The 20,207-nt window shown below is 53.8% G+C and overlaps 6 protein-coding genes across 6 annotated transcripts in view; 3 read left to right on the top strand and 3 right to left on the bottom strand.

Moving 5' to 3' along the window:
* Positions 1–91: 91 nt before the first annotated feature.
* Positions 92–2,870, top strand: CCM_01796 (serine/threonine protein phosphatase type 1; the record flags this gene model as incomplete). Its single annotated transcript, XM_006666951.1, has 7 exons — positions 92–136; positions 593–834; positions 1,213–1,246; positions 1,455–1,715; positions 1,785–2,186; positions 2,243–2,571; positions 2,708–2,870. The coding sequence occupies 7 exons, from the start codon at positions 92–94 to the stop codon at positions 2,868–2,870; spliced, it is 1,476 nt and encodes a 491-aa protein (XP_006667014.1).
* Positions 2,871–3,130: 260 nt separating this feature from the next.
* CCM_01795 (selenoprotein domain protein) lies at positions 3,131–3,739 on the bottom strand (the record flags this gene model as incomplete). The annotated part of the gene is made up of 2 exons (XM_006666950.1): positions 3,131–3,505; positions 3,638–3,739. The coding sequence occupies 2 exons, from the start codon at positions 3,737–3,739 to the stop codon at positions 3,131–3,133; spliced, it is 477 nt and encodes a 158-aa protein (XP_006667013.1).
* Positions 3,740–4,950: 1,211 nt separating this feature from the next.
* Positions 4,951–5,292, bottom strand: CCM_01794 (guanine nucleotide-binding protein gamma subunit; the record flags this gene model as incomplete). The annotated part of the gene is made up of 2 exons (XM_006666949.1): positions 4,951–5,071; positions 5,135–5,292. The coding sequence occupies 2 exons, from the start codon at positions 5,290–5,292 to the stop codon at positions 4,951–4,953; spliced, it is 279 nt and encodes a 92-aa protein (XP_006667012.1).
* Positions 5,293–7,284: 1,992 nt separating this feature from the next.
* CCM_01793 (ubiquitin-like protein (HubA), putative) lies at positions 7,285–7,887 on the bottom strand (the record flags this gene model as incomplete). Its single annotated transcript, XM_006666948.1, has 1 exon — positions 7,285–7,887. One exon carries the CDS (start codon positions 7,885–7,887, stop codon positions 7,285–7,287), a length of 603 nt encoding a protein of 200 aa, XP_006667011.1.
* Positions 7,888–8,776: 889 nt separating this feature from the next.
* CCM_01792 (eukaryotic translation initiation factor 3 subunit EifCa, putative) lies at positions 8,777–12,125 on the top strand (the record flags this gene model as incomplete). Its single annotated transcript, XM_006666947.1, has 3 exons — positions 8,777–8,779; positions 8,880–9,143; positions 9,201–12,125. 3 exons carry the CDS (start codon positions 8,777–8,779, stop codon positions 12,123–12,125), a joined length of 3,192 nt encoding a protein of 1,063 aa, XP_006667010.1.
* Positions 12,126–19,225: 7,100 nt separating this feature from the next.
* The window catches only part of CCM_01791 (copper radical oxidase), a gene marked incomplete at both ends in the record, with an annotated part of 2,447 nt that continues 1,465 nt past the window's right edge, over positions 19,226–20,207 (top strand). The window contains one exon of the mRNA XM_006666946.1: positions 19,226–19,935. Coding sequence (XP_006667009.1) covers positions 19,226–19,935 — 710 coding nt within the window. The remainder of the gene's footprint in view (positions 19,936–20,207) is intronic.

Here is a 20,207-nt window from a genome sequence, read left to right as displayed (position 1 = left end):
GGGTTGTGTAAGCAATTGCGACGACGAGATGTGTGATGTTGTAACTCGGTACAGCGGTCGTGATTGACAAGAGCGGGAGGGGGATGGGGGGATGGGCGCCGAGTGGCAACGCGGCAGGGTCACAGGTCAACAGACGGTAATAATAGAGCTAATGCGTAGGCTGGCAATCCGGCCAGGGGTCTTTCGAATCACTGACCTAATTCTTGAAAGGTTGTGAGTTTAGATGGATGATGCAACACCAATTAATAGGTAACTAGTTACTTTGAATGTATGTCCATCAGTCCAAAGCCGATGCTGGATGCTGGTGCTGGCTGCGCCCCCCCGCGCCCCTTGCCTCGGGCCTGGCACCCGCTTTGCCGCTGATACATTTTTTCGCTCGCCCGCAACAGGGAAGACCGCGCAAGGGAAGAAAAAGAGAGACCCAAGCCAAGGCAAAGAAAGGCGACTAAAAAAAGTACCTCGTTACATGCTTCTTTCCCCCCTCTTCCGCCTCCTCCTCCTCCTCCTCCGCCGCAACGACCGGCGCTCTCGTTCTTCTTTCCTCCTGCGACACCATCAAACGGCGACACTTATCTGTCCTCCCCCCCCAAAGCGACAAAACAAACGGCGACCGCGTCTCATCCAACGACGCAACATTGATTTCTTCTGCTTTTTGAAGCAAAAGAACCGCGACTTTTGGTTTTTTCCCAAAACCAACCCACGGCGACCTCCTGACGACCTGCGACAACTGTTCAAGTTTGTTTGCAGCACCAAAGGCGACCACGGCGAGCTTTTTTTTCTCATTGCCGCCCACATCGAACAACATCACACCGCGGGAAAATACATTCGCGTGCTGTAGCATCGTTTTCGCATCGCCCGCTTCATCGAGCACCTGCTGCTCTTTTCTGACTTGACGCGCGCCCTATTTTCCCTTTCGCCGTCGTCACTTTTTTTTTTTACGAGGTGAGTCCGCTCTGTTTCCCGCCCGTCGCGCTTTGTCCCCCTCTCAGCACACACACTACAACACGTTCTCGCTCGACTCCCCCTCCCTGCTCTCACCCCTCAACACCACGCCATAATTTTTTTTGGCTGCACCCGTGGCCTCTTTTGATCAGGCTGTCATCGCGGCTGCGATTCCGTGGTCCCCTCACTTCCGCTGCTCATTTTCTGCTTTTGGCGACGTCAATTCCATCACTCTTCCATCTTTGCATTTGTCAACAGGCAACTTGTCAGCCTCGAGCCATTTCCAGCTCTTTTTCAGCTTCGCGTTCGCATTGGTAATGCGCCTGCTAACAGACCACGCCCCCTCATGCAGATTGCCACAAGGCCATTTTGTCAAGCGCATACATTGTCTCGTCTGCTCCTCTTTTGCTGCTGACGCCCGCGCTCCGCTCTTCCGCGACACAGAGCTTCCCGGCCTCTCTGCCACCACCCGGCCTCTTCTCGCTAAGCCAACCATCGCCATCCATTGATAGCCCGGCTCTGCCGCGCCGCATCTGCGCAGCACTCTCCCATCTCCTCAGCCGGCAAGCCCTGGCCATAGGGAACCGACCGCAATGGCAGACCAAGACCATGTCGACATTGACTCCATAGTCGATAGACTTCTCGAGGTTCGAGGAAGCCGCCCCGGTAAGCAGGTGCAGCTCCTCGAGTCCGAGATTCGTTATCTCTGCACCAAGGCCCGTGAGATTTTTATTTCTCAGCCCATCCTTCTCGAGCTCGAGGCTCCCATCAAGGTATGCTCGCCATTGTCTCATTCTCTCACCCGCGCACCCCAGGCACTTGGCAGCTAACGCACCTCGCAGATCTGCGGCGATATCCACGGCCAGTACTACGATCTCCTCCGCCTCTTCGAGTACGGCGGCTTCCCCCCGGAGGCCAACTACCTCTTCCTCGGTGACTACGTCGATCGTGGCAAGCAGTCCCTCGAGACCATCTGCCTACTCCTCGCCTACAAGATCCAGTACCCCGAGAACTTCTTCATTCTCCGCGGCAACCACGAGTGCGCCTCTATCAACCGCATCTACGGCTTCTACGACGAGTGCAAGCGCCGCTACAACATCAAGCTCTGGAAGACCTTTACCGATTGCTTCAACTGCCTCCCCATTGCCGCCATCATTGACGAGAAGATCTTTACCATGCACGGTGGCCTCAGCCCTGACCTCAACTCGATGGAGCAGATCCGTCGTGTCATGCGTCCTACTGACGTACGTTGCCGCCTTGGTCCCCGCTGCCTGCCATCCCAATGCTAACCCTATCTCAGATTCCCGACTGCGGTCTCCTCTGCGATCTCCTCTGGTCAGATCCCGACAAGGACATTACCGGCTGGAGCGAAAACGATCGTGGTGTTTCCTTCACCTTTGGCCCCGATGTCGTGTCGCGCTTCCTTCAGAAGCATGACATGGATCTCATCTGCCGTGCTCACCAAGTCGTCGAGGATGGCTACGAGTTCTTTTCCAAGCGCCAGCTCGTCACTCTCTTCTCTGCACCCAACTACTGCGGAGAATTTGACAATGCCGGTGCCATGATGAGCGTCGACGAGAGCTTGCTCTGCTCCTTCCAGATTCTCAAGCCTGCCGAAAAGAAGCCAAAGTGAGTTTCTCTCCATCTCTTCTGCCATCCACCATGTGCCCTTTTCTAACCGCTACTCGCAGGTTTGGTCGCCGCTAAGCTCAACGCTTCAATCGCTGCACAACACACTCGCCGTCATCTCTTGCCGCCTTGACAGTGTTGGCCCGCGTCGTCGCCACGACGCCATCTGCGCCCCCTCGCACACGGGCAACTCCATGTTGCCCCTCGCCCGTCTTTTCCTCTGGCTGCCGCCGCATCCCGAGTCTTGGACGTGTTTGTCGCCCATGTCTGGATTCCCATGTCGCCGCTTTATGCCATGAGTTGAAACCTTGTCGCCAAAATGTTAAAAAAAACGAAAAAACGAAAATGCTCGATAACGACACGGCTGTTTCTTAGCTTCACTGATGTAAAATTCTACAAAAATAATTCACTCACAAACTGTCTTGTTCCTTGCCGTGAAGCATTGATTGCCCTGTTGGCGTGTACAACATGCTCCATCTAGATGAATACTGCGATCCTGATATGCCAGTCTCCACGACTTGAATCACCAAGTCATCTCGGCTATTTGTACTGTTATTCTTTACTTGCAGTCCTCGCACTCTTTCCCAGTACCAGTATTCTCCGTCTTTTCTTCTTGCCTGTCATCCCCTTCCTTGTCCCCCGCCACCGCCGCTGCTGCCGGCTTCCCGTGATGCCGATCCACGTGGCCCAAGTCCCTTCCGGGCTCAACCACGTCCCTCACCCTTCTCTTGAGCTCCTTTGTTTCCGGGAACCCTCCATCCACTTTGCGATCCCACAGCACGTTTCTCATCACCTCGCCGCTGCTGCCGGTCCCGGCCTCTGCCGCTGCCTCCTCCCCGTGGTGGATGGTGATGACAAACGTGCCGCCCGTCGACGGCTGCAGCGCCACTTCCCCCAAGCCCGTGGAAAACGTCGACAGCAGCTCCTGCGCGTACTAATTTGTCGCGGCGCAAGCTGTCAGCGTTTTCTTTTCTTCTTTTTTGTTTTTTTTTTACTGGATAGAGAGAAGCCATAAAAGTGAACAAAAATCGGGCAAAAAAAAAAAACAAGAGAGAAAATGGCTCACATAGGCGGCGCGCAGGAGCCATTTACACTGCGTGCAAAACTCAATGGTAACGCGGGGCAGTCGTTGTCGACCGGCCGTCGCGTAGTCTCCGTCGGCGGGCATGGCTGACGCTGACTGTTGTTGGCGTTTCTTTGGAACTGACGGGGTTTCAAGAGGATACCTGTCCTTTTCTTTTTTGGCCCTCTCGTCTTGCTTCCTCGAGATTTGGAATAGAAAGAGAGACGGGTCAAGCAACCAAAGTTATATCGTACTGGGGGGCGTGGGAGAAAGAAGGTTTGCTTCCCCACATCAAATCGAGGGAGGGGATATGTACCTACCTACCGATGTAGCAACCTGTTCATCTCCTCTTTCCCCTTATTTTCTTGTTTTCAAGGCAAACATGAATTCGGCATGTTTCGAGATACAGCCATGACTGTTTTGTATTTTTTCAAGGGTGTAGTCGCAAAGGAAACATGTGCTTCATGTGCTGGTATGACAAAAACCTAGCCGTTTGTTCGTTGTTCGATGAACCCATGGTCGATGCGCCCACTTCGTCCGTACTGGTAACGCGGCGCCGCCCGGCTTCCCATCGCGCGATGATCGCCTCACGCGCAAGAGCCCAGGACGAATGCCGCACAGAGCGCGTGACGGGTTGCATTGCGTCTGTATGCACCCTTCACACAACATCTTCTTCTTCATCACACATGGCGTCACCAATGTATTTTCATCTTCGTGCTGCAAGAGAGACGTGTGCACATGTGGTAGATAAACCATTCAATAGGACGGAAAACGAAATAATACATGCTCGAGGATCCTGCCTCCCTTGGTCATGGATCCTCTGAAAAGCCGCCCAAGTCATTCCTCTGCTGCCAATTGTTCTTGACTTCTTCAATCGCAGTAAAATACCTAGGAAATCAAGTTAAACGAAAAACGAAAAGGGCGATAAAATCAACAACAAAGAAGGAAAAAGAAAACATGTCGTTCATGTTGCGCAGCCTCTTCTTTTCGCCTTCGTCCATGCCCTCTCTTCTGATATTACAAAGGGTGCCAACGCCAAGCCAGAGAAAACTAAAACAAAGTGGAATAAGAAAACAAAGAAAAAGGCTTGTGTATATATCTGCCGGATTTTGTGGTGCTGGCTGATGAGCAGTGAAGCGGGCATCTCGCACACCTCGTTCGGTTCCCTTCGCGGGATATAAGCCTGATTCAGGCGTCGAGTTCGCTGGCCATGTTACGCTGCCGTCCCATGTGGGCAAGAACGCTACAAGGTTCTCTTTCAAGATGTCGCGACTCGCCGAGGCCGTCAGCAAGCGGTCGTCGTTTTGACGAGCACTTTACATGACGACACAGCATCCGCCAGATTGTTGCGGTGCGTAGGGGTCCTCGCCCTTCGCGACGGAGCCCCAAACTGACGGCACCATGTAGTCTCTCGTGCCGTTGCAGTAGGCGATGATGCTGTCAGAGAATGTCAGCCGCGGTCCTCCCAACCCACGGCGCGCCGCCACGTTGAATCCTCACCTTCTCGAAGCAGTGCTGACGGGGATGCGCTCGCGTTCAAGATCCTCGCGCAGACGGTTGTTAAGCTCGGTTAATCTGCGCAGCTTGAGATCGGCCATAGACTGCTTGTTCTTTTTGAACTGCGCCGTGTCGCCGTCTCGCGTAGCGTACTGAGGCATCGTGGTACGAGTGGAGAGTCGACGTCAAGGGTTCGTAACGAATGGGAAGAAGAAGATTACGCGCCGCAATGTCGTGGCGCCTTTCGTTCTGTAATGATGGCGGCTCGTCAGTAAACAGCCTCGTTTGTCACCGACTCGTGAATCAATGCGATTGTTTGTGCGGGGGCAGGCGTTGGTCGAGGTAGATGCAGCGCTTGGAGCAGTTACAACGGGCGCGCGAAGAGCAGTGCGGGCGACGGGGAAAAAAGGGCCTAGGGCCGATGACGGTTGCAACAATCGATTGGGTTGGGGAGTCGACATAAATCGTTTAGGAGCGCCGTTTCGTCGTGCCGTCTCGGTCGGCAGGTTGTGGTGTGTTTTTGCGCGGATGTGTGTCCGAACTCCTGAAATCTCCACCAGAGGGAGCCGCTCTTGGGGCTGACGGGGAGCACAAGACAAAGCCCGTCACGCACGTCTTGCATAAAGGGTCGCAATTGAAACAGGGAAACGAACTTACAGAGAAATGAAAACAGACTCTGGAGATGCCGGTGTGGGCGGCGACACGACGCTGGGACAACAAGACGGTTGGGTTGGAGGAGGGGGGGACAAGACGAGGGAAAAAAAGAAAAGAGGATGTTCGGGAGGGGAGGAAGAGAGGGAGGTGACGAGAGAGGTGGTGGGAAATGGCGATGTACAAAACGGTCTACATTTGATTGGGGAACAGGCTAGCGGCCTCTTTGTTTAGGGGGGCTTTGGGGGGCTTGTTACAGAGGGGCCTTTTTGAGAGAGAGAGCCGCGAGCCCCAAAAGAGAGACAGGCATAAAAAGGCAGCTAGCAGCAGCCGAAGTGACCTGGGAGCTTTTCTTACCTGTTACCAGTTAGTACCTACCTGTAGCTCTGGCAGTGCAGGTACGAGAGCGCTAGCCACAGTTGATGGTGGGTGCAGCCTCCCGGTAATGGCGGCCCAGTCCAGGTCCAGGTACCTTGAGCTACACCACTGGAGGGGGGGAAGCTGGATGGCAGCAGGGTGGTACCTTGATTTGGTGTTCACTTTGTCAGCCGGCTGCCTGGACGGCGGACGCCTGCAGTGTGGTTCGTGCGCCCGCGCAACGGAAATTTGGGACGCTGCTAAAAGCCCACCGGCCACCTCAGTCCTGACCAATAACAGAAACGGGCCATCTGGCATCAATCCGCGGGCTGCGAGCCACTGAGGCGCCGCAAAGGCGTCACTGGCCCGGCCAAACCTCTGTCCCTTGATAATAAATCCATACCAAGTCTTAGTAGATATGTATGTACGGAGTAAACTATCCGTCGTCATATCCGGCATTGGCAACGCCACTCGCTCAACCGCAGCATCGCGTTGCTGCTCCGTCCTAGTTATCTATTTCCCAGCAGCTACGTCTCGTCCCGCGCTACCCTAGCTGAGCTCTGACCCAGTTCAGATGGTTCACAAGAATCACAACAGTCTACAACTAGGTACACAGAGGTGGGACGAAGATCATGCCATGAATTGTCTGTGTAAACGGCAATACATCGGAGCTCCATCTACCGAAGCGGCACTACTTCCACAGAAGCTTTTGTTTGTCCAAGTATCTGTAGTTCCAGGCAGGTACTAGTACGCTGCTTGCAGGGAAGTATTCCATGCCGCTTTTAACGCACTATCCTTGCGCCCCCAAATATTACGATACACCTGTAACACCAGTATGCCCGCCCCCGCTCATCCTTCGCGTACCATTTTGCCGCATCAGCCTGACCACAAGCCGGCTGTCGCCTTCATGTCAGAATGCAGTCGCAGTACCACCTCATGCATCTCTAGACAGAGTTTCTCGTCACATCGACAGGCGAGTGACACGATCCGCCCTGTTTGGTGTCTTTTTATATGCGAGTGTGACGATATGCTGTCGTCAGGCGCCCTGTCCTGCCGTCCTCGTCCGGAGCAAGCAGCTGTATCTGACGCTCTGTACAGGGCATCGGGCATGGAGTCTGGCACGCATCGTATTGGCGCAAGTTCCTTTAATCGCCCGTGTCAATCTCTAGATCCAGCTGCACACCATTCGAGATGCCATAGTCAGCCAAGCTAATGGGGTCCTTGAATGGTCGCTCCCCTTGGCGCCGCAACATGATTTGCCCAGGCTCTCGACCGATGCGTGCTGCAATCATGAGCTTCAGCTGGCCGATAGTGTCGTCGGGGAGGCACGGCACAGCAGTCTTCGTGCCGAGACGATCGTTGATGTGAACCACAATGAGTTCCTTGCCAGCGAGGGATACCGCCTTTTTGGGCTTTTTCTCCTTCCTATCTTCGTCACTCCGCTTCTCCTTGGCTGGCTTGTCGACTGAACTGCGGCGCTGGCCTTCATCTCTTCGAGGTGACCTGTCGCGACGAGGAGAGCGTTCGCGATCACCAGTGCGGTCCCGGTCTCGGAAATCTCTGTCACGCCCACCGCGAAAATCTTGGCGGTCGCTGCGTCTGTCGTTCCACTGGTCGTCTCGTCGGCCGCCTCTGCCGCTATCACTGCCCCCTCCGGATTTCTTTTCCTTCCATCTGAATCCGCCACTGCCCTTTGGTGCGCGGCGCGGCGATCTCGAGCGAGACCTCTTCCGCGAAGAGTCAGCCATGACTATGCGAATTATGTGAAGTGCATGTGGATGGATGTGAAGCTTTTAAGCTTGGGTTGGAAGTCGAACAACCCTAGGTACCTAGGAGAGCTTTGATGTCACGTGATCCCGCCTCATCCCCCGCCATCCGCACATCAACCCAGCGCAACGCATTCCCTGAAGAAGGTGATGTTTTATAGATTTCAACCATGTATTTAGTCATACCTTCGTAATCACGAGGATAACTCTCCGAGAAATGTCAAGCAAACTCGCAGTACCCTAAGAAAGGGAAAACAGAGAAAAAGGCAATGATAGCTAGGAAAACTAATATATTAGGTTTAACATATATTACAACTAAATATCTATTACGTGTTCTAGATATATTAGAATAGGTATGAAAAGCGTTAGAATGTGCTAACCTTATCGCCAGCCACGTCGGTTGTCAACGTTTACCACCAAAATTGCCAACGACAAGTGAATAACGACTATACTGGCGCCAACCACCACAAGATCAACAAAAAGTGTAAATTAGGATTGTAAAACGATCATGGAATTATGGGTAATAAAGAGTCCTTTTATACTTTCTAATTAATTCCCTACGTATTTCCTCTCTATTATATTTAATCAGGTCACTATGTAATGTCTCCTGCCCGTTCCCTCCACTACCGCTAAGCCACAAATTTTGCCTGCACAGAACTAAAACACGTGACCCTGCGCACTTCAAAGCCCCTCAGTGCTCGGATAGCGTCCACACGAGAAATTGTGAAAAATTCGCCCCATTGCTAACACGCAGAGAGCCACGCCAGAGCCGGTTCATAGATCACTCTTGGCTCGCTACGGCAACACAAATAACCAACTTCCGCCTTCCCCTCTACTTGCCCAAGCAATCTGATAGAGGAAGTTGCCCATCATGGTGCGTTCTGCTGCGTCGCGGTCGCTTGCACCCGCGTCGACTCCCCTTGCCCCTACTACCCCTCCCTCTTCGAGATGCTAACTCACGCTTCCTTCAACAGCCGCCTCCACCGCATCAAAAGCCCGAAAATGTGCTGAAGCGCGCTCACGAGCTCATCGGAGTCGGCCAGCCTCCGGCGGCTTTGACCCTACTTCACGAGCACATCACCAGCAAACGTTCCCGAAATGTCCCCATCGCGTCGCTCGAGCCCGTTATGCTCCTCTTGGTCGAACTCTCAGTCGAACAGAAGAAGGGAAAACTCGCCAAGGACGCCCTTTACCAGTATAAGAATATCTCCCAAAACACAAATATTGCGACCATTGAGGTTTGTGAACTGATAAATCCCACGCTCCGCTTTCGTCGTATTGCTAACCCCGTACAGCTCGTCCTGAAGAAGTTCATCAAGCTCGCCGTCGACAAGGTCACTGCTGCGCAGCAAAAGGCCGACGAAGTCCAGTCCAGCCTCGAGGCTACCACCGGTGGTGACTCCAACGTCGAAGATTTGGAAGCCACCGAGACTCCCGAGTCTATTCTCCTCGCCACCGTCTCCGGCGAGCAGTCGCGCGACCGCACCGACCGCGCCATCGTCACTCCTTGGCTCAAGTTTCTCTGGGAGGCTTACCGTACCGTTCTTGACATTCTGCGCAACAACGCACGCCTCGAGATCCTCTACCAGAGCACCGCCTCCCAGGCTTTCGACTTCTGCCTCAAGTACACCCGCAAGACTGAGTTCCGAAGACTCTGCGAGCTTCTGCGCAACCATGTCCAGACCGCTGCCAAGTACTCTTCCCAGATGCACGCCATCAACCTCAATGATGCCGATACCCTTCAGCGTCATCTGGAAACCCGATTCCAGCAACTCAATGTCGCTGTTGAGCTCGAGCTCTGGCAGGAGGCCTTCCGCAGTGTCGAGGACATTCACACTTTACTCAACCTCAGCAAGCGTCCTCCCAAGAATGTCATGATGGCCAACTACTACGAGAAGCTCACCCGCATCTTCCTCGTTGGCGAGAACTACCTGTTCCACGCTGCTGCTTGGTCCAGATACTACAACCTGCTCCGCCACTCCGCTGTTCTTGTGGCTTCCGGACAGGGCAAGAAGTCCGATAACCCGCCCGCTACCGAGGCTGACCTCCAGAAGGCTGCCTCCTTCGTTCTTCTGTCCGCTCTTGCCATCCCAGTCATCAGCACCTCGCGCTCTCGTGGTGCCATGGTCGACTTCGACGAGGCCCGCAAGAATAAGAACTCGCGTCTAACTCACCTGCTCGGCATGGCCCAGGCTCCTACCCGATCCCGTCTCTTTCGTGACGCGCTTTCTAAGTCTCTTCTTCAGCGTGTTCGCCCTGAGATTAAGGAGCTTTACAACATCCTCGAGGTCGACTTTCATCCTCTCTCCATCTGCCAAAAAATATCTCCCATTTTGAGCAAGATTGGCGATGATTCCGAGATGGAACGTTATATTCTTCCTCTGCAGCAGGTCATTCTTACTCGCCTTTTCCAGCAGCTCTCCCAGGTCTACGATACCGTTGATCTTGAGTTCGTCCAGACCCTTGCTCAGTTCCCTGAGCCGTTTCAAATCACCCGCGGCACTATTGAGAAATTCATCATGAACGGTAATAAGAAAGGTGACCTTGCCATCCGCATGGACCATGCCACTGGCGTTCTCAGCTTTGACAGCGACATCTTCTCCTCGTCCAAGGCTGGCCACAGCGGCTCCGCTGCTGGTTCCGCCGAGGCCGATGGCGGCGCCATTCAACGTCTCCAGAGCACCCCCTCTGAGATTGTCCGCTCCCAGCTCACTCGCCTAGCCAGAGCTCTCTTCACGACCTGCCACTATATTGATCCTGCGTTCAATCAACAGCGCTTGGATGCCCGCAATGCTGCGCTCAGCCGTGCCAAGGCTGGGGCTGAAAAGGAGCATCTCGCTATCCTCGCCCGCAAAGATGTTATCCATAAGCGCAAGGAGGAAGCCTCCGAGGCTCAGGCCCGCAAGGACAAGGAAAACGCCCGCCAGAAGCGCCTCAAGGAGCAGGCTCTCCAGGAGGCTGAGGACAAACGTCTGGAGAATGACCAGAGAGAGCGCGAAGCTAGACGTCTCAAGGAAGACCGCGACAAGGTCCGCAGGGCTGAGGTCGAGCAGCAAATCAAGGAACTCAAGATGGACGGCAAGCGTCTCGACATTGATCTGGACGACATTGACAACCTGGACACGAACCGTCTCCGTGAGATCAAGCTAAGCCAATTGGAGCGTGAAAAGCACGATGTCAAGGAGAAGCTCAGAGTCACTGGCAAGCGTATCGACCATTTGGAGCGTGCCTACCGCAAGGAGGAAGGCCAGAAGTTGGCTGAGGACTACGAGAAGCAGTGCGAGCAGGACCGTGCCATCTATGAGAAGAACACGGCCAAGAAGCTCAAGGATGCTGAGGAGTTGCACAAGGCCAATGTTGAGCTCAAGCACCGTCTGACCAGACTCGTACCTATGTATGAGTCTTTCAGGGAGAACCTGCACGAGCGTCGTCGCGACGAGTTCGAGAAGCGTCGTCGCGACGCCGAGAAGGAGCTTGAGAAACAGATTGCCCTTCGCAAGAAGGAGTTCCGCGACCGCAAGCTGCGCGAGAAGCGCGAACGTGAAGAAAAGGAGAGAGAGCTCCTGGAGGCCGAGGAGCGTGCCGCTCGCGAGAAGGAGGAGCAGGCTTTGCGCGACGAGGCCCGCAAGGCCGAACTCTCTAAGCTCAAGGAGCAGCGCGACAAGGAGCGCCAGGAGATGCTGGAGAAGGCGGCCCTTCAACAACGCAGAGAAGATGAGGCTCTCGCTCGCCGCAGGGCCGAGAAGGAGCGTCCCGTGCGCGGCGCCGAACCTTCGGGTGACAGCGACAACCGCCGACCTCCCCAAATCGGCGGTGGCAGCTGGCGTGAGAGAGAGGCTTCCAGGACTGCCGCTTCCGCTTCCGCGCCTGTCCCTGCCCCTGCCGGCGGCCGGTCTATGGAACGAAGCGACTCCCAGGACCGTCCCTCCGCTGGTGGCCCGCCCCGTCTCAACCTCGCCGGTAGCAAGCCTAGCTGGCGCGACCGCCAGGCGGCCAAGGACGGCAGCGCCGACCCGTCGTCGGAGAAGGACAACGCGCCTCCTCCCCGAAACTTTCCTCCCCGCGGTATCCCCATGGACCGTCGCGGCTCCTCGCGTGATGAGGCTCCTCCTCCCAGACGGGCTGAGCCGCCGCAGGAGCACGACTCTGCTCCTTCTGAGCAGTTGCCCTCGCGCACCGCTGGCAAGTGGGTTCCTCCCCATATGCGCGGCAAGGCATAGATGGTTTTAATTGATTTGTTTTTGATTTGTTGTTTTTTTTTGCTTTGGCCAAAAAAGTATGACGGAAATAGCAAAGCATCTGTTTTGAATCGGTTTCTGGCTTGCTCTTATTTCGTCTTTTCCTTCCTCAGGAGACAACAGTGGGAAAGGGAAAGAAGACAGCCTCGAAACTTCACAATGGCGTTTGGACATTTTGGGGAATGAACATAGGTTGCAAACTGGGTGTACTCTAGAATTGACATTAATTTGCTGCCAATGTCTTTATATGTGAGGATGGGCAGGAGCACAACCAGGCTGAAGATATAAACCTAAAAAAAAAAGAATAAATGGTTGACTTTAAAAATTCTTGTTCTATGAAATGTGCAGGTCTCTAGAGCTGTGATGTGAGTATGCCTCGACAGCCAACGTCTACGATATGCTGGTCTCCTTCAAGACAGACAAACTTCAAGAGCACCTGCTGGAGGTATTTCCTCTCGCTCTCCTCCTCTCAGGCTCACACCAAGAGCCGTGCCTAGCAGAACAGCGGAGAGGTTGCCATGCATCCGTACATCTGGAAAAAGTGCGCGCGAGTCGAAACCGCCTCAACCCAATTTTTGATTTTAAAAAAAAGACAGCCGCCTGCAGCCCATGACTCGGTGCGCCATCAACCAATGTCAGAGATTCAGTTGAGCCGCACGAGCGGCAGGGTCCGGCAGACTGTCCCCTGTTCCCCCAACCTAAGGTGCACGCTTGCCTCGGGACTTGGTCTCGATAACTATGTACGCAACATAGCCGTCTGCAAAGAGGAGGGGAATGAGGTCCAATATCAACCCCCGTCCATCAGCTCCACGCCAAGAGCAGCATATTGCCAGCTGAAAACAGCACGATGTTATTTATTAGCCCACGCCACTGCAGATGCCCACAGGGATGGGGACGGTAACCGGGGGTCATCGCCAGCCCGAGGAGCCTAAATAGCGCAGACCACGTCACGAAGGATTTCATTTGGAGATGGGGGGGCGAGATTCTGCGGCGAGGTTACTATGATGGGAGGACGGCAGCTGGGCGTGTGGGAGAAGAAACTAGACGGATCACCATGGGAAAGGTGCAACTTAAGTGTTGGCTGCTTTGTTGAAAAGCGCCATCAGGCTAGCATCTGAAGATACGCTCTAGTTACGGAGAATTCTAGATTAGTTAGTTGAAGATCAAGTTCGGAGAACACAAAAGGTAAACAGCTGCAAATGCAGTGCTAATGGCCAGGATGTGCGGTCTGCCATTTGGTGTCGTGAGACTATTTTGAGACTATGCAATGTCCCTTCAGAGCTACGAAGTGACGTCCTCTTCTCTCCTTGTTGCTTTTCAGCTCTGCCAGTGAGCGGATTTCGCTCTTATTAGTGCAAAGCAGTCGCCAAGATCTAGATGGACAGGACAATTGAGACAAAGCCCCCCCCCAATGAAGCAAAACACACAAAGATTGCGGATTGTCGGGGCCGTGGCGCATACATCGCTGGCGGGGCGGTAAGCATGTTTGTACACCGGACTGAGAGTCACTATTATTACATAAAACTACAAGGGAGACAAAGGGGACAACAATTGGATGATGTGGCAAGGTGTCATTCGTACTCTCTCTACACGAGTCCAGGAGAAAATACCGGCCGGGAGCGGGCGGGCTCGATGCAACGTCCTGGTCGCGGGGCTATTTTGTGTCTCCCGACATCGAGATGGCTGAGACATCTTCCCCAGACAAGGCAAATCTTGTGAGGATAGGATTCGTGATGCATGGCGCGCCACACGCGGGCTTCACTTGGACGAGGGTGGTGTTGTCATCTAATATGCTTGAAATAGATCATGGTCTTGAGCCTTGGTTTTTGGTATAGTGATTGTTGTTATTCTAGTGGGTAATTAATATGCGCTCCCCCCAGTAATAAGCGATGCTGCACGCCACGTTGAAAGAGAATAGCTGAACAACGCGGCGCCTGGGGGACGACCAACTCCTTTGGGCGATTAGTGCGAGCACCTCGGCGGAATCATCCGAGCGCTCGCTCTCTCTTTTCGGCCGGTCCCAATGTAATAACCCGCCTTCAGGCTCGCTTACACCAGTAGTCTTCCAGTATCGTTAATCGGTTTCCGTCACATGCGGTACTGTAGCCGTACATATGCAGGCTCTGGTTAGTTTTTCCCTTTGCACGAGCCTATATGGGCGCGTCTGAGTGGTTTTTGGGTTTGGGGTTTCTTGTAGTTTTCAGCATCTCTGCAGTCCCTGCTTTGCGTCGTATCAACTGTGTTCACAGTTACGCTAACCGACACCCACACGCAGGATTGGCTCCTATCTGTCTTTACCCGTAGTCACCGTTCACAATGACATGACGGAAAAGTTGTGTTTTGGTTGTCTGGCAATGAAAGACCAGGGTGATAATTACGAACATGTCTTCTGTTGGAGAGGATCGGCGACTGCTCACTGGCGCAAGATTTGTACATCGCTCTCGAGATTTGCTGATCGTTGGGGTACAGTGGCTACGGGATCGACCCGGATAATAACTCGTCCAGGCAGTTATGATTACGAAGTTTACGGGGAGTTTTCGGAAGTTTGTCCGCTCTTACCGAGGACAACGGGGGCGGCTTGGTCTGTTCCTGAGGACTTGGCATAGCTCCGGACTTACACCAGCTGTTGGCGGACAAGCGTGAGCGCCAAAAGGGGAGGGGGGGAACCCCACGCCAGACTCATTTTGGGAACGTGAACCAGACCACTGGGCTCCAACTAGTGAGAGGATAGTTTTAACTACGTGTTCAACATGTGTCTAATCTCGAGCCGACTTTGACACTGAAGAGCGGCGTGGCTGAGCGACGGAAGGAGGAGAGGTCAAAGGGCAGCCTGAACGCGGGTTGCTTCCGGTCCGAGACATGCAGTGGCTTTTGTAAGGTTGTGTCCTCGCAACCTCGCTCCTTCAGCACGTTCTGCGCTTCCAAAAGTACATAACGTCGAACACGGGGTGACCGCACGCAAACCCCTGCTAACCGCACAGCCAGGGCCTGTTATCATTACCTAACTAGGCTAGACTGGTTAGGGTCACACCCTAGCGGAAGATTATTATTCTAGGCGTCCTCTAGTAATTTCAAGTGGCCGATATCCTCCGACTGGCTCCTTGGTCTTAAGGGCGTGTTAGCCCCGCTAGCGAAATTAGCTAAAAATTTCTAACAAATCAAAACACAGTGCACATGTGGATACCTTCTACGCCTTTCCTCTTTGATCTCTATACTATACCCCTTTTAGCTGTGCGGTTGGCAGGGGTTTGTGTGCGGTCACCCCGTGTTCGACGTTAGGTTGGTGGCGACGCGGGCGGCAATGCCAGTGACCAGTGACGGCGTTAAGATGGGGTCCGAAACCAGAGGGGATTCCCGCCGTCGCATTCATCATCCTTGAGCAGAGATGGTATTGATCGTCATGGAGTCTTGAAGTATCCCTACATAGGCCTGCTCGTCAGTGTAGGAAGGATTTGCGGGCAAGGTTTCCGCATATTGAGGCGAGCGTCGTCGGCCACCACCGCGCGACGGCCCTCACGCCTTCCGAGAAGTCCATTTCAGCCCAGATTGTTGGAAAAAAAAGATGTTCCACGAGCTAAGTTAGCTGATTATTAGTGGTAGTACTGACAGATCTAGGCCCAGGACCCAGACTAAGACCCGGCTTGACCGTTTTTAGTCATACGTGAGTGGGACTAGGTTTCTTTACAATAAGATTGTTTAATTTGTACAAATCGTTTATTTTTGGGGGCAACGATTCGCGAAATTAGATAGGCGGCCAACTAATTTGTAGAGAGTTGATGTTCGGCATCGACGAGGGCTGTTGGTGATGAAGGACCGAAATAGTACATATTGCGCATGTCTGGGGGGCCTCCTCGGCTAAGGCGAACAGCTCCGGGGTCCCGCTGACAATGCGCAACCGAGGACAGAAACTTTGCTGGTCTTTGACAAGGTTTCCCCCTCTGTGGGTTCGTATTCGCTGGGTCGTGGCCTAGATTCTGTCACCTCTTGATCAAGCATGAGTACATGTCAGTGCGCAGTGAAGAGTCAGGATGAAAGAGATGTAAGGCTCCGTGCCATACATAGGGTCGATCTATTCAGTATCGCCAAGAGGATGTATCGTATTCTGACAGGCAAGTACCCATATAACGATATAGCAACTGTCGAGGCCGGGATGCTCGGTGTTTCAGGCGGGCTTGTGGGCTGGGGGCTGGGGGTTGCAGACTGCAGACGACTGCAGTCTGCAGTAGCTGCTGCTCCGAGCAAGCCCGTTGGATCAAAAGGTGTTGTTCCCGAGTCTGGCAGGAAGGCGAAATGGAAGGAAAAGAACTGGCGACCAAGCTCCACTGAAGAGAGCTTCACCACATGGGTGGTTACCGTGGTGGCGTCTGAGTTTGAGGACAATGTTCTTGTTGGTAGCGCGGCTCCATCGGGGCTCTTTGTTCTTCGCTTGTTCCTGGACGGGGATCATCATGGGCGGAGCTTGTACCTGACCTGACTGGCGGTGGGCGGTGACGCCGGAGTTGATACTGAGTCGCAGGTGATGTTGGTGTTTGTGCTCGGTCATGGTCAGCGAGACGCGGGATGGGTAGGGTAAGCTAATTAGAGCATGTCGGAGTGTCTGTTCTTCTAAGAATGACAAAGTACTGACTTGGCAACTTTGCGCGTTGGCCGAGGTGCAGGCCGACAATCCGCAGAGGGAGAGTTGTTTATTGTTCGTCTTCTTTTGGGCCAATGGCAGGGATGCAAGAATCGGGCTTCCCTTTCCCTTGTTCCCTGCACCTTGCACCTGCAGAGGCAACGCCCAAGCTGATGCATGTTAGAGGCGTTGGAGGCTCGTGTTATGCAGCTTCTAGCCCGGTCCATTCAGAGCAGCAATTGCCGGACCCCGCGTCCTTTTCAGCCGCAACTGTCTGGAGCAGTCGTGGAATTTGATCGATGGGTAAGGTTGGTCATTATTTTCAGCCCGTATAGTTGATAAGTTGAGGTCCTGTAAAACCCAATTGAAGAGAGTTGGTATAGTTCGTTGCTGATGTTGATGTCTAGGGCTGTTTGCATGAAGTGGCTGAGGATGGCAGACAAAGCGCAAAACCGTGCAAGTGCTGTGGCTGTAGGCGTGGGGAGGCCAGTGCCACACTAACGTATTAGACGGTAGGGACGGATAAGGCGAGGCCCTTTTGAAGCCGCAAAGTATCGTCAATTTTTGGTTTTATTTTTTTGCTTTGTCCTTTCTTTTTGAAAAACACTCTACAACTTGGGTCGCTTGGAGGTCTGGTGGATTGAAATAGTAGCGCCACACGGAGTAATCAAATAATTTTGGCCCCCGTGGGATTTCGGTTTCCGGTCCCGCCAATGCTGGGTCGCTGTCCCCACAGAGCTCTTCTGTATCGCCCATCTGAGCAGGACTGACGATGCATCGACAGCACTGCAAGTAATGCTGATAAACCGCTAAACGTTTCTCAAGTGATGCAAAAAAAATCGTAACCCGGTTGATCGGCTCAGCCCCGGGAGCCAAAACTGCAACAAGGATGCACGTAACTTGTAATAATTAGAATTCTCGCAACGCGCCCGAAATAGGTCCCGTCCTGGCTGTCAGGGTAGGATTGGGCAATTTCCAAGCTGCCACAATGTCAAGCCACACCTACGGTGGCACAACCACCACTATCTAAAACCTTAGGTAACTACTAGTGCAGTGTATATCGCTTCGTCAAACATTTATCCGTGCCGACTATCAGTGCAACGGCGTTGAGGAGAACATAGCAGGCGTTGCGCGCTCAACACCGGCAACACACATGTGCAAACAGCCAACAGGGGCTTTGCCTGCAAACCACATCATTCAGACCACTTCTCCTCTCGTGTCCTGCACATCTAGACTAAGTTGAGGTAATAATTACCTATCTGGCAACGATCTAAATTTGGCCGCCGTCAATCGACGCTGGCAACTGCCACAGCTGCCACCTGCGCTGTCCACTAATGCAGGTCCACTCGATCCCGCAGCTATCCTGGTTCTTTTTTCTCTTTGCTCCTCTTCTGCTCTTCTCCTCTTCTCCGCTCGGCGCTTTTCCCATCAACCACTTCCGCTTCATGGCTATGGCTCCTGCCCGAACGCCGCTCTCAGACCTTTTTCGCTGTTTTTTTTTTTTTCCATCAGTCCTTGACTAGCTGCATCCCCTCGCCTTGCCCAAACAAGCTACGCACATTGCTAGTTTCTCCTGCTCGCAAACCCACTGCTCCGGGTCAACGCTGTACTGCTGCTGGTAGAGCACTACTCAAGCTCACTTCCAACTTTCCTCCATCGCTTGGTAAGCCCCCTATCTCCTTCTCTTACTGGCTTCTTCTAATCCAATTGTACAGCATCAATGTATTTCTGCAAGAAATACTGGCTCAAATTGATGAAGATCAACTAGGGCCAACAGTCCGTTACCCTCTCTTCTTCGCCCGCACCCCACAACAAGTCAGCGCCATGCATTCATCACCAATGCCACGGACATCGATGTTGAGCCTCGCGGATAGGCCAATTCCTGCTCCGTGAACCCTGGTCATGTCACATCTCCCACCCCTGGCCACTTTGCTAGGCTGCCACACATTCTTGCAGACCTGAGCCGACCTTCAAGGTCCACAAGCTGGCCAAGTATCCGTAACTAGTGCCAGGCCTCAATCGTCACCCAGGCCCAGAGCTCATCGTCAGCACCACCTGATTGTGGTCCAAGCTGTTGAGGCTAGAACGCACGCATCGGCTTTTCTTTCCTGGCCCTGAAAGCCACCGCCATGCCATCCCACATCCAGATATGGTCCTGCTTCTAGTCCGGCGGGTCTCCCAGCATCGTCGACGCCAGTCGACAGATTTCCGTCCAGCTCCCAGGATGATGGCTCCCAGCTCTGTTGCCTCTCTGCTTCTCATCTCTTGATTTTCGTGTATATATACATCCCCTCACCCCCGTCTCATTGCTCTCTTTCGTCTTCTCTTCTCCACGGGTCCTTGTCTCTTCCACCTCACCCCTCATCCCGGCCGCTATATTTCTGCAACGCGCCAGCCTTCGTTTTATATTACCTTCTTTACCCTTTCTTTACATCACCCTGACTACTCCATCCGGCACTCTTTCACCATGACCTTCCGCAGGTCTATCGTGGCTGCTGCCGCGGTCCTGTCGCTGGCCACCTTCACCACCGCCACCAACTATGAGCTTCCCGCCTGTACCGACAACTACACCCCTTTCACCAGCAAGGGCTGCTATACCAATGGAGACACAGCTCTCATTATGCGCTCCAAGATTGATGGCAGCGACTTGACTGTCGAGAAGTGTACCGCCGTCTGCAAGGGCAACGGATTCCGCTATGCCGGTCTCACTTACTACGGTGTCTGCTACTGCGGTGACGAGATCGCTGCTGACAAGACCGCCGACGCCTCTTGCAATTACCCTTGCAATGGTAACAAGGCCCAGCTCTGCGGTGGCAAGGGCACCCTCAACATCTGGGAGGATCCCACTTACACCAAGACCCCCAGCGAGGTCGCCGTCGCCGACTACGCTTACAGCGGCTGCTACGTCGACAATCTCAACAATCTGGGCCGTGCTTTCCCCTGGCCCGAGAGCATCGAACCCACCACCTTCACCCCTGAGTCTTGCATTGCTGCTTGCAAGTCCCAGGGCTTCCCCATTGCCGCTACCGAGTACGCCCACGAGTGCTGGTGTGGCAACGTTCTCTCTCGCACCAGCAAGGCTGATGAGAAGGACTGCAATGCTCCTTGCGGCGGCGACGCATCCCGCATCTGCGGTGGCAATAACCGTCTGAGTGTCTACATTGCCAAGGATCTCCTGTCCAATGAGCCTTGTGGCAACGGCAACCCCCCCACGAGCAGCAGCACCTCCACCGGCCCTACCACTCAACCTACCTCTACTGGCACTTCCACCGCAACCTCTACTGAGACCTCCAGCACCTCGACCGAGCCTACTAGCACCTCGACCGCGCCTACCAGCACTTCCACCAGCACCTCGACTGCGCCTACCAGCACCTCTACCAGCACCTCTACCACGCACCTCGACTGAGCCTACTAGCACCTCGACCGCGCCTACTAGCACCTCTACCGCG

The sequence above is a fragment of the Cordyceps militaris genome (genome assembly GCF_000225605.1).
Source record: "Cordyceps militaris CM01 unplaced genomic scaffold CCM_S00001, whole genome shotgun sequence".
Taxonomy (NCBI): domain Eukaryota; kingdom Fungi; phylum Ascomycota; class Sordariomycetes; order Hypocreales; family Cordycipitaceae; genus Cordyceps; species Cordyceps militaris.
The sequence above is the reverse complement of the archived record's forward strand: the minus strand, read 5'-3'. Positions and strand labels throughout refer to the sequence as shown.